The sequence below is a fragment of the Hypanus sabinus genome, chromosome 19 (genome assembly GCF_030144855.1).
Source record: "Hypanus sabinus isolate sHypSab1 chromosome 19, sHypSab1.hap1, whole genome shotgun sequence".
In the NCBI taxonomy this organism is placed as follows: Eukaryota; Metazoa; Chordata; class Chondrichthyes; order Myliobatiformes; family Dasyatidae; genus Hypanus; species Hypanus sabinus.
In genome coordinates, this window is record NC_082724.1 from 54,533,570 (window position 1) to 54,546,022 (window position 12,453).

General features: G+C 44.6%; 1 protein-coding gene across 1 annotated transcript in view; it reads left to right on the plus strand.

Moving 5' to 3' along the window:
* Window positions 1-12,453, plus strand: part of LOC132377932 (SLIT-ROBO Rho GTPase-activating protein 3) — a 304,499-nt gene that overhangs the window by 157,867 nt on the left and 134,179 nt on the right. Inside the window, exon 5 of the mRNA XM_059944422.1 lies at window positions 3,235-3,420. Coding sequence (XP_059800405.1) covers window positions 3,235-3,420 — 186 coding nt within the window. The remainder of the gene's footprint in view (window positions 1-3,234; window positions 3,421-12,453) is intronic.

Consider the following 12,453-nt stretch of genomic DNA (forward strand, 5'->3'; position numbering starts at 1 on the left):
TCCCATTTAACTGCATTTGACCTATATCCCTCTAAATCTTTCCTATCCATGCACCTGCCCAAATGCCTTTTAAATTATGTAGTTGCACCGACCTCTGTCACTTCTTCCAGTACAGGTTTCCCCCGCAATCCGAAGGTAGAGCGTCCCTGTGAAACTGTTTGTAATCCGAAATGTCTTAAAGTTAAGAAGCAATTACCATTAATTTATATGGGAAAGTCTTTTGAGCATTCACAGACCCAAAAAAAAACTACCAAATCGAAGCAAATAACACATAAAATCTAAAATAACACTAACATATAGTAAAAGCAGGAATGATATAATAAATTTACACCTTATATAAAGTAGAATATTGTAGGTAAAGTGTAGTTTCACTTATCAAACTCGGGAAGGCAGTGAACCAAAATCGATTTGTAGAAAAAAATCAGCACGTACACACGTACACACATAGGCACGTACATGCATGCGCAAACAACTGCCCGCACAAGGCTTCACGGTCATTGTAGTCTTTCTCGGGGTAAACACACGTATAAAGCGGACGTCTTTTTTTCGTAAAAACGAAAATCCTCTTTGGTTAGCGAAAACAGGTACTAATATAAGTCTTTCGTAACAGCGAGTTGTTGTAGATTGAACGTTCAAAAAGCGGGGGCCACCTGCAGCTTGTTCCATGTATTCACCAATTTCTGTATGAAAAACCTGCCCCTTAGGTGCCCCTTAAATCTTCCCCCTTTTAGTTTAAACCTATTGCTTGCCTTGTAGTTTTACAAGCCCCTACCCTGGGAAAGACTGTGACCATGTACCTTATTTAAACATCACGATTTTAGAAGCCTCTATAAGATGACACCTGAGTCTCCCAGACTCCAGACTCCAGGGAGAAAAAGCCCCCAGCCTGTCTAATGCTTCCTCATAAATCAAGCCTTCCTGTCCCAATAACTTCCGCTGGTACGTTCTCCCCTTCTGAAGTTGGATGTTGAAGTTGTACCACAAGCTACCTGCACCATAATCTCTGAGGTTCCCTCTCTAAACTTTATTACACTGCTCTCTACCTTCAAGGATAGAGTACGGTAGAAGTCCAGTGATGAGGTTTCTGGATTAATAATTTCAAGCATAAACACAAGAGATCCTGCAAATGCTGGAAATCCAAAACAACACACACAAAATGCTGGAGGAACACAACAGGTCAGGCAGGAATATAAACAGTCAATGTTTCAGACCAACACCCTTCCTCAGGACTAAAAAGGACTGGTTTCACCTACTGCCTGCCAGCTTGTACTCCTTCCCCTAACCCCCCCCCCCCCCCCCCATTTTCTTATTCTGGCTTCTTTCCCCTTCATTTCCAGTCCTGATGAAGGATCTCAGTTCAAAGTGCTCACTGTCTGTATTCCTCTCCGTGGATGCTACCCCACCAGCTGAGATACCCCAACATTTTTTTGTATGTTGCTAGTAATCTTGAGATGTCAAATCTGTGCATTTAACAAAATAACTACAAATCATATAGCTAGTCGTAGTGCTAATGACCATGAATACTGGATGGTAGTTTGAAGAGAGACGATCTCCATGCGTACTGGCTCTGTTGTATATGTGACCACAGACATTCCAGTGTGGTTGCGTCTGCAAGCCGCTGAGCTAAGGGGAAATTAGGAATGGGCAATAAATGCTGGTGTTTCCTGTCACATCTAGATCCTGAAAAATGAATAGCAAGACACAACACAGAAGTTATACCTTACATCCCCCAGCTCTGTGCCAACCATCACCCTCCATTTCCACCAATCTCACTCCCTCTATGTTCAACTCAACTTAAGTTTCATGTCTTCAGCAACAGTGAGGTGAGGTGCAGGTACAATGAAAAATTTGCTTACCTCAGCATCACAGGCACACAGGAACAAACAACACACAGAACAGAAATTATACCTAAACAAAAAAGTTGTGCAACACAAGACATTAGTGCAAAAACAAAACACAATCCTAGAAACGCACACAGACAGCGTCTACACTGGGGAATAAACAGCCCCCATTTTGGGTATGGAAAGGTGGTGGAAGAAGCCAGAATAAGAAGTTAAGAAGAGAGGAGAGGGAGAACAAGCTGGCAGGTGATGGGTGAAACCAGGTGAGGGGAAAGGTGGTGGATGGGGGAAGGGGTGAAGTGAGAAGTGGCAGGTGATGGGTGAAACCAGGTGAGGGGAAAGGTGGTGGATGGGGGAAGGGGTGAAGTGAGAAGTGGCAGGTGATGGGTGAAACCAGGTGAGGGGAAAGGTGGTGGATGGGGGAAGGGGTGAAGTGGCAGGTGATGGGTGAAACCAGGTGAGGGGAAAGGTGGTGGATAGGGGAAGGGGTGAAGTGGCAGGTGATGGGTGAAATGAGGTGAGGGGAAAGGTGGTGGATGGGGGAAGGGGTGAAGTGGCAGGTGATGGGTGAAATGAGGTGAGGGGAAAGGTGGTGGATGGGAGAAGGGGTGAAGTGGCAGGTGATGGGTGAAACGAGGTGAGGGGAAAGGTGGTGGATGGGGAAAGGGGTGAAGTGGCAGGTGAGGGGAAAGGTGGTGGATGGGAGAAGGGGTGAAGTGGCAGGTGATGGGTGAAGTGGCAGGTGAGGGGAAAGGTGGTGGATGGGAGAAGGGGTGAAGTGGCAGGTGAGGGGAAGGGTGGTGGATGGGGGAAGGGGTGAAGTGGCAGGTGATGGGTGAAACGAGGTGAGGGGAAAGGTGGTGGATGGGGGAAGGGGTGAAGTGAGAAGTGGCAGGTGATTGGTGGAAATGGTAAAGGGCTGAGGAAGAAGGAATCTGATAGGAGAGGAAATTGGACCAATGGAGAAAGGGAAGGAGGGGCACAAGAGGGAGGCGATGGACAGGTGAGGAGAAGAGAAAGGGTGAGAGGGTTGCCAGAATGGGGAATGGAAAGATAGAGAAGGGAGGGAGGAGAGATTACCAGAAGTTAGTTTCACAATAAGTCAATGACAGTGCAAGAGGTAGTGTGTATTGATCTGCTGCCGAGATAGGATTAGGATTGCACAATTCTCTCAGACTTTCCCAGTCACCTACACACTAGTGGTAATTCATAGTGAGCTATTTTAACTGACCGGCCTTCATGTCTTTGAGATACGGAAAGAAACCAAGGCAGTCAGAGGAATTGTGTGCAGTCACTGGGAGAACACACAAAATGCACAGAAGGCACTGGGCACTGGGCACTGGTTAGTTATAGATTAGCTGGTTGCCATTCAACTGTCCTCTTGCCCGCTCAGGTGATGAAAACCTACCACATGTACCACGCAGAAAGCATCAGTGCGGAGAGCAAGTTGAAGGAGGCCGAGAAGCAGGAGGAGAAGCAGTTCAGCAAATCGGGGGACATCAACGTGAACCTCTTGCGGCACGAGGACAGACCGCAGCGGCGCAGTTCCGTGCGGAAAATCGAGAAGATGAAGGAGAAGGTAAGGCGGGAGTGGCGGCCGCACAGCAAGGGCGGAGCTGACCTGGCCTGCCACCTTCCCCTTGCAGAATCGATGGATCCGGTCATGTACACGGTGCACTGAGACACTGGGGAGTGAGCGGTATTTGTATCCAGGGTGGAAATTGGTCTTTCTAGGAAACAATGCATCAATGACCAGTAGAAGCAGAGAGCTGGCTGATTGCTGATTTCCATAATTTGGGAGAATGGGTTACAAGGAACTATTAATTGTTTTGTGAGCTGGAAGCCTCCTTTCATAAGAAAACTGGAAATATCGTATGTTAAATACACTCAGTGGCCGCTTTATGAAGAACCTCCTGTGCCTAACAAAGCGGCCACCGTGTACATTTGTGGTGTTCTGCTGCTGTAGCCAATCCACTTCAAGGGTCAACGTGTTGTGTGTTCAGAGATGCTCTTCTGCACATCATTCTTGTAATGCATGGTTATTTGGCTTTCTGTCAGCCCAAACCAGTCTGGCCATTCTCCTTTGACCTCGCTCAGTAATTAACAAGGCATTTTCACCCACAGAACTACTGCCACTCACTTGATGTTTTTCTTTCTTGCACCATTCTTTTAGTCGTTGAAGACTGTTGTGCATAAAAATCCCAGGAGATCAGCAACTTATGAGATACTCATACCACCCCATCTGTCACCAACAATCATTCCATGGTTGAAGTCACGTAAATCTCATTTCTTCCCCATTCTCTTGTTTGGTCTGAACAACAACTGAACCTCTTGACCATGTCTGTATGCTTTTATGCATTGAGTAGCTGCCACATGATTGGCTGATAAGATATTTGCATTAACAAGCTGGTAAAAAGGTGTATCAAATAAAGTGGCCACTGAGTGCAGATGAATATTAATACTCTTATTTATTAATTGAAAGGTTTTACTGATAAATATTGTATGAAATACATTTACTGCCCATCCGTACATGACCACAGGAAGCAGTGAGCTACCATTTCAAATTGCCATTGTCCATTTGGTGCAGGTGTTCCCTCTGTACTGTGAGGGAGGGAGTTCCAGGATGTGGATCCAGTGACGACGGAGGAACAAGACAGGATACTGAGCAACTTATACTGATGGGCCAGCGGCGGTGTTTCCATGCCCTTGTCATTTCTTGCGTAGCGGTCATGAATGTACTTGGTAGACAATATACATGTAGACAATGTGTGCTACTCATGGAGGGAGTGAATATTTAGGCTGGTGGAGGGGGTACCAGTTTGTGGATAATGTGAAGCTTCACATCAGGTGTACAAGATGATAAGAGGCAGAGATCGAGTGGACAGCCAGAGACCTTTTCCCGGAGCAGAAATGGTTAATGTTAAGGTGATTGGAGGAAGGGATAGAGAGGGTGTAGAGGTAAGTATTTCACACAGAGAGCGGTGGGTGTGAGGAATGTGTAAGGGGTGTTGGGAGAGGCAGATAAATTAGGAGCATTTAAGAAACTCTCAGACAGGCACATGGATGATAGAAAGGTGGAGAGCTATGTAGGAATGAAGGGTAATATTGATCTTAGAGTAGGTTAAGTGACAGCACATCATTGTGGGCCAAAGGGCCTGTGATATGCTGTAGTGTTCTGTGTTCTATGTTCCTGAATGCTGTTGGGGAGCTGCATACACCCTGGCAAGGGGAGGGTATCGCTTCACGCTCCTGGATTGTGCACTGTAGATGTTTTAAGAGCTTTGAGCTCTCAGGAAGGTGAGCTACTCACCACAAAGTACAAAGCCTCTGACCTTCTCTTGTAGCAGGAGTATTTCTGTGGCTGTTGAAGTTGAGGTTCTGGTGGTCTCGTCATTGGAGACCCACAGGGTGTTGATGGTGCAGACTAAGTGGTGTGAGGACCATTGAATGTTAAGAGTGGGTGTTAGATTTTCTAGTATTGGGGGAATCCAGAGAGGAAAACTGTAAACATCAGATTGATCCAGCTGCTCTTTCGGAAACCCGTCTGGCAGACGAAGGGCAGCTGAGGGAGGAGGAGGGTGATTACACCTTCTTCTGGAACGGGAAGGGAACTGACAAGGCTGGGATCCATGGCGTTGGGTTTGCGATTCAGAACCAGCCTGTTAATCAACTCTCTGAACTCCCCGTTGGGGGTCGGTGAATGTCTCAGGGCAATCTGTTTGCCAACAGTCAGATGGCCACCGTCATGAGTGCTTATGCACCGGCTCTGTATTCACAAATGTGAAAAAGAGGCCTGTATGCTTGCAATAGACACAACGTTGTCAAACACCCCCAAAGAGGATAAAATTGGTCTCTTAGGGGACTTCATTGCCAGGGTAAATTGGGACTTCCAACTTTGGAAGGGAACCATAGGAAAGGAAAGCGTTGACAACATCAACTCAAATGGAGTGCTGCATCTTACCACATGTATTGAATGAAATCTTACCATCACAAACACTATCTTCCACTAGAAAAACAAATTCAAGGCACCTAGATAGCACCTCCAATCTAAACAGTGTCATCTCATTGTCTATGTCATTGTCCGAGCTAGGGACTACAGTGATGTGAATATCACAAGGGCCACGTGACTGCTGAACAGATTGTCACCTGATCTGCTCCGCCATGTCCATCAGAGTCACTAAAAAGAGGAGGCTTCATAAGAGGTAGACCAAGCCAAGACTAAAACTTGAGAGTCTGCTTGACACTGCCACCCACCAGCATCTTCAGGTCTCGCATAAGGAAAAATTCCAGTGGGAATATCTGGGGGACATCAAACAACAATGGGGTTTGCCAAAATCCACCATCCTCAATACCTGCAAAAGTATATTTGGGTAAAAGTCCAGAAAACATTTGGATTGGTACAGAAGCAGAACAACTTATCTCCAAGAAAAGGAAAGCCTTTTGTGCCTGGCAGAATGATATCGGCAGCAAGGCCAAAAGAGAAGCTTAGTCCAGAGCCAAGGCAAATGTCCAATGCATGGTAAGGGAGCTAAAGAACTCTTGGTGGACTGAGAAAGCCCTGGAAATCTAGAGACTGGTAGGTTCTGGTGATACAAGAGGCTTCTTCAGTGCCACCAAAGCAGTCCAAGTAACTGTGGATTAAACTGCCTGCACTCAAAGGACGGGAAGAACTTACTAAAGGATCCAATGATATCAATGATTGATAGGGAGAGGACTTTCAAGAAGTTCTTAATCACAGCAGCACAGCTGAACCAGATGTTACTAACCAATACCCCAGAAACCTGTGAGGGAAGAAATGGGGGAGGTGCCCAATAGGAAGGAAGTCCATGATGCCCTCAGGAGCCTGAAAAGCAACAACATCACTGGTCCTGATGTGATCCCATAACCTCTTAACACCATTCACAATTAAGAACCAATCAACTTCCTCTTTAATTCTACCCAATGACTTGGCTTCCACAGCCATCCATGGCAACGAATTCCACAGATTCACCACCCTGCGTTTAAAGAAATTCCTCCTTATCTCTGTTCGAAAGGGATGTCCTTGTATTTTGAGGATGTGACCTCTATTCCTAGACTCCCCTACTACAGGAAACATTCTCTCCACATCCAATCTTTCTAGACCTTTCAATATTCAGTAAGTTTCAATGAGATTTCCCCCCCCCCCCAATTCTTCTAAACTCTAATGACTACAGGCCCAAGTCATTAAAAGCTGCTTATACGTTAACCCTGGCATTTGCAGGATCATTCTCGTGAACCTCTTCTAGACTTTCTTTAATGTAACCCTTTCTTAGATAAGCAGCCCAGAACTACTCACAGTACTCCAAAGTGTGGCCTGACTAATGCCTCATTAATCCTCGACATTATGGAATCGAATTGGCTTCTTACATCCATCACATACATGAGGAGTAAATATCTTTGTTACATCTCCATCTAAATGTGCAATGTGTAATCTTAGTAATTTATAATAATTTCATAAATAGAACAATGTAATATAGAGTACACTCAAATCAGTGTGAGTTCATCAGTCTGATGGCCTGCTGGAAGAAGCTGTCTTAGACCCTGTTGGTCCTGGCTTTCATGCTGTGGTACTGCTTCCCGGATGGTAGCAGCTGGAATAGATTGTGGATGGGTGACTTGGGTCCCCAGTGATCCCTTGGGCCCTTTTTACACACCTATTCTTGTAAATGTCCTGAAAATCATGGGAAGTTCACAACTACAGGTGCACTGGGCTGTCCACTCCACTCTCTGCAGAGTCCTGCAATTAAAGGAGGTCCAGTTCCCATACCAGGCAGTGATGCAGCCAGTCAGGATGCTCTCGATTGTTTTCTAGTCCTCTTGAAATGGATGCTAATGTTGTACAGCATATGCCTTCCTTACCACCGACTCAACCTGCAAGATAACCTTCAAAGGATTCTTGCACAAGGACTTCCAAATCCCCAGTCAGATTTCTCTATTTTTCCCCATATAGAAAATAATTATGCCATCATTCCTTCTGTCAATCTCCATCATAATACACTTCCTTACACCATATTCCATCTGCCACTTTCTTGCCCAGTCTCCTAATCTGTCCAAATTCCTCTGTAAACTCCCTATTTCCTCAACAATAACTACTCTTCCACCTACATATCTTCATATCGTCCACGAACTTGGCCACAAAACATGACATATAATGTGAAACGAAGCAGTCCCAATTTCGACCCCTGTGGAACACCACTACTCACCAGCAGCCAATACAAAAAGGATCCCTTCATTCCCATTCTTTGCCTGCTGCAGTCAGCCAATTTTCTATCCCTGCTAGTATGTTTCCTGTCATACCATGGGCTCTAATTTTGTTTAGCAGGCTTATGGTGGCACCCGGTCAAAGGCCTTCTGAAAATCCTAGTAACTGACATCCACTGACTCTCCTTTGTCTATCCTGTCTGTTATTTTCTCAAAGGATTCTAACAGATTTGTCAGGCAAGTTTTTAAGGAAACTATGCTGACTTTGGCCTATTTTATCATGTGCCTCCAAGTGCCCTGAAACCTCATCCTTAATAATAGAATCCAACATCTTCCCAAAACACTGACTGGTCTATAATTTCCCCTCTTTTGCCTCCTTCCTTTCTTAACGAGTGGAGTGACTTTTGCAATTTTCCAGTCCTTCGTAACCATCCCAGAAGGTAGTGATTCTTGAAAGGTCACTAATAATGCCTCCAAAATCAATGGCAGTCACCTCTTTCAGAATACTGGGGTGCAATCCATCTGGTCCAGTTGAGGCCTTTGCTGTCCAACACCTGAGTAGTGCTAGAGAAGCCTATGCAACGTTAAGGAAAAGAGCCTTTGAAGATTGTGACCTACAGGTCTGTAGAGCAGTTGTCCTTCCTACATTACTGTACGGAGCTGAATCATGGACCAACTACAGTAGGCAGCATTGAAGATCCTTATGAAAGATTTTGAGGATCAGCTGGAAGGACAGACACGCTAACACCTGCGTACTGGAGGATTCCAACAAAGCAGCACCTCCGCCATGATAAATGAATACCAACTCTGATGGATAGGTTATGCCTCTGGATGCCTAAATGATGTCTCCCCAGATAGTTCGTTTACTTCCAGTTGAAGGACAGTCAGCAAGCCCCCAGTGGGCAAAGGAAGTGCTCTGAAAATGACATCAAACTTAGCCTGAAGAAATGCAACATTACATCTAAAAACTGGGGAGACTGCACTCAATAGATACGCCTGGAGGAAATCTGTTCAAGAGGGAGCTGTGCTACATGAGAGTGACCTCCATTGTGCCACAAAGAGCAAGCAGCAGCTGCAAAAGGAGAGGCTGAACGACCAAAAGACCCAGCCACTAACCACAGCTACCACTTACTCTTGCCCACACTGCACCACAGTACAGTATGTGGGGTCCTAGATCGGCCTCTGCAGCCAGCTGAGGACCCACCAATAGACAAGCCCTTGAGAGAACATTAAACCTGTCTTGAGTGATTGCACTACTACGTTGCCTAGGACATCTGTGGCACAGATGTTGATCAGCATTTATCAGAGCATGGCTGAACGTTGTGTGGAGTCTTACTGCCTGCGGCTATAGGCAGCTTCATTTGCTGAGGATGTGCCTACGGAATGGAACATTGTGTGATCATTAGTGAACATCCCCACTCCTGGCCTCTGTTAATTGGCTCTTAATTGATTGGTCTTGATTAAAAGTGGGGGGATATTAGACATGACTTCTTAACTGTGGCCCCTGTTTACCTGAGCAGGCAAACTGGATAACTCCTGGAAAGTACCACCAAATCTCAGTGTGAGTGCTGGCTTCTATCATAGCAAGTCTCTGCTTGACCCTTGAACCCAAAGGAGGAAGAATATATCAAGGAATGAGTGACTGAGGTGAAGGTGCTGCAATGTTTAATAAAGATTTCCGTATTGTTTTAGGTTCCATTTCTCGCCGTGTGACAGTTTGTGCATGGTCTCTATGGAAACAGACGTGCTCTGCTTGCAATAGTGTGCCAATTTGGGAGTGCACAATTATGTTCCTGCTACAACCAGCATTTACTTACAATCGCAATGTTGAATGAATGGTTGGGGGGGAGGGGAGGTTGCTGGAATGTACAGTCACCTAATACTTTGCCTTTTCAGTCTGCTGAGACTGTTGATTCCCTCTCTCTGCTCTGTGTTTGGTGTCAGCTCAACTCATCCAAGCACAAAGGAGACCAAATATTTGCCAGGCTCTTCAGAACCAGCAAAAGCACGTGGCAATAGTGAATGTTATTATAATTTTACAGCAAGGTGTCTTCACCTGCTCCACAATTCTGATAAAATGAGAAATGTTTCCTTAAAGCAGTGTGATCTAATACACTCAGTGGCCATTTTGTTAGGTGCTTCCTGTACCTAACAAAGTGGCCGCAGAGTGTACTGTATGTACCAGTGTGATCCCAGCATCAGAACACAAGCAAAAAGGAGAATCAGTAGGCCACTCAGCCCCTCAAACCTGTCCCACCATTCAGTATGATTGTTGTTGATCTACCCCGGGCTTCATCTCCTCTTCCACCACATTGGCCCATAGCCCCAAAAACCCTTTGCCTTTCTATTTTGATCATCATAGGCATAGATTGAGTGGATAGCCAGAAACTTTTCCCAGGGCAGAAATGGCTAATATGAGGGGGAATAATTTAAAGGTGACTGGAGGAAATAATGGAGGATGACTGGGGATGTCAGAGGTAGGTTTTTGACACAAGGAGTGGTGAGTGTGGTGGTATAGACAGATGCATTAGGGACATTTAAGAAATAAGAAATATTGATGATAGAAAACTGGAGGGCATTGTTGGAGGGAAGGGTTAGATTGATCTTAGAGTAAGTTAAAAGTTCAACACAACATTGTGGGCCAAAGAGCCTGTACTGTGTTGTAGTGTTCTATGTTCTATAATAATCATAAAGTGTTAATGATATAAACTCAATATACACTTGTGAGAAACCTGAATAAGTGGGATTATATTGAATGAGATTATTGAATGGGATTAGATTTGACATTACATTTTTGAGATTGGAAGTGATTTTAAATAAGAAATTTTTTATTTCCCCATTCATACTGACAACTATGACATCAGAACAATAGGGCAGAGCATCTAAGTCTCACGACACCAAAGACCTGAGTTCACTCCTGACCTTGGATGCTGACTGTGTGGAGCTTGCACGTTCTTTCTATCGCCCCGTGGGTTTCCTCCCACCCCGAAATCGGCAGGTCGGAGGGGGTTAATTGACCTCTGCAAATTGCCCCTTGTGTGCAGCAGAATGGAAAAATCTGCAGAATGGGAGTTGATTGGAACAATGGGATTTGCATAAAATGGCATTTGATAGCATGGGTTTAATGGGCTGAATGACCTGTTTATTTCTCTGAATTTGAGATGCCTTTTAACCTTGCTCCAGCTGGATGAGCAGACCAGCTTAAGGCTCTAAAGGGCCCAGTTCATATTTTGGGGACATATTGAAGTTTTTACATCTAATTTTATTCTGCCTCTCTATGGTTATGAGTGGCAGATTCTCACAGATGCCTGGCCCTATTACTGATTTCTTTCACACTCTTCCCTATATTTCAGATATTAACGATGTTCATGTGAAAATGTCAAAATCTTTCTGAATGTAAATTAGAGAGTTCCATTGGTTGTAGTTCTGTGGTCTTCTCAAAAAAGCCAAGGAGATTTATCGCTCGCAATGTTCTGCTAAATTCCTGTGGGTTGAACTTCTTATGCTAGTGTGCCCTCATACAAGCTGCTTAGTTTACACCCTTAAACCAGACTCCAAATTATCACTACCTGTAGGTACTCGTGTCCTGTCTTGAGATTGGAGCTGTGTTGGTTGTTAACACAAACAATTCATTTCACTCTATGTTCTGATGTACATCTGAATCAATGAAGCTAAGTAGGCAAGAGCTGGCTGTATTTGATTTACCTATTTTTCTGATCATCACTTACAAGCATCTGTGTTTATTATCTATATGTAATAATCACAGTCAGTTTTAATCTGCTAGATTCCTGATGACCTTCTTTAGAAATAAATTATATCCCATTTAGCCCTCACCCATCAAGGTGCAAGTTGAGGCTTGCTCAAAATGATTAGCAAGAGGACTTCTATTCGAACTAAAGTCCTGATGGTGCTTTGTAGCTGAATCACCAATTCTCCACTTTTGTATTCTTAAAGTTGTTGGACATACCAATGACATGAAGCATAATTAAACAAGTGCTAATTATTTTCCTGCAAAAACAGGGGCCAGGTGAATGGATTCAGCTTTATGAATATCTTTAAGCAATTGGCCATACAGATTAATTCTAACTACAGTAACACACACAAAAAGCTGGAAGAACTCTTCAGGTCAGGCAGCATCTATGGATAGCAAAAACCCCAACAAAGGGCCTAGACCCGAAATGCCAACTGTCCACTCCCTCCACAGATGCTGCCTGACCTGCTGGGTTCCTCCAGCATTTCTGTGTGTTGCTGTGGATCAGCAGAATCTCTTGTGCTAAATCAAACTGCAGTCTATGAAATCTAAACAGAGACCCCGGATGGCAAATAATTGCTAAATTAGATAAATTGGTTCATTTGTCACATCTACCAATGATTTTTTTCTGTTTTGGATGCT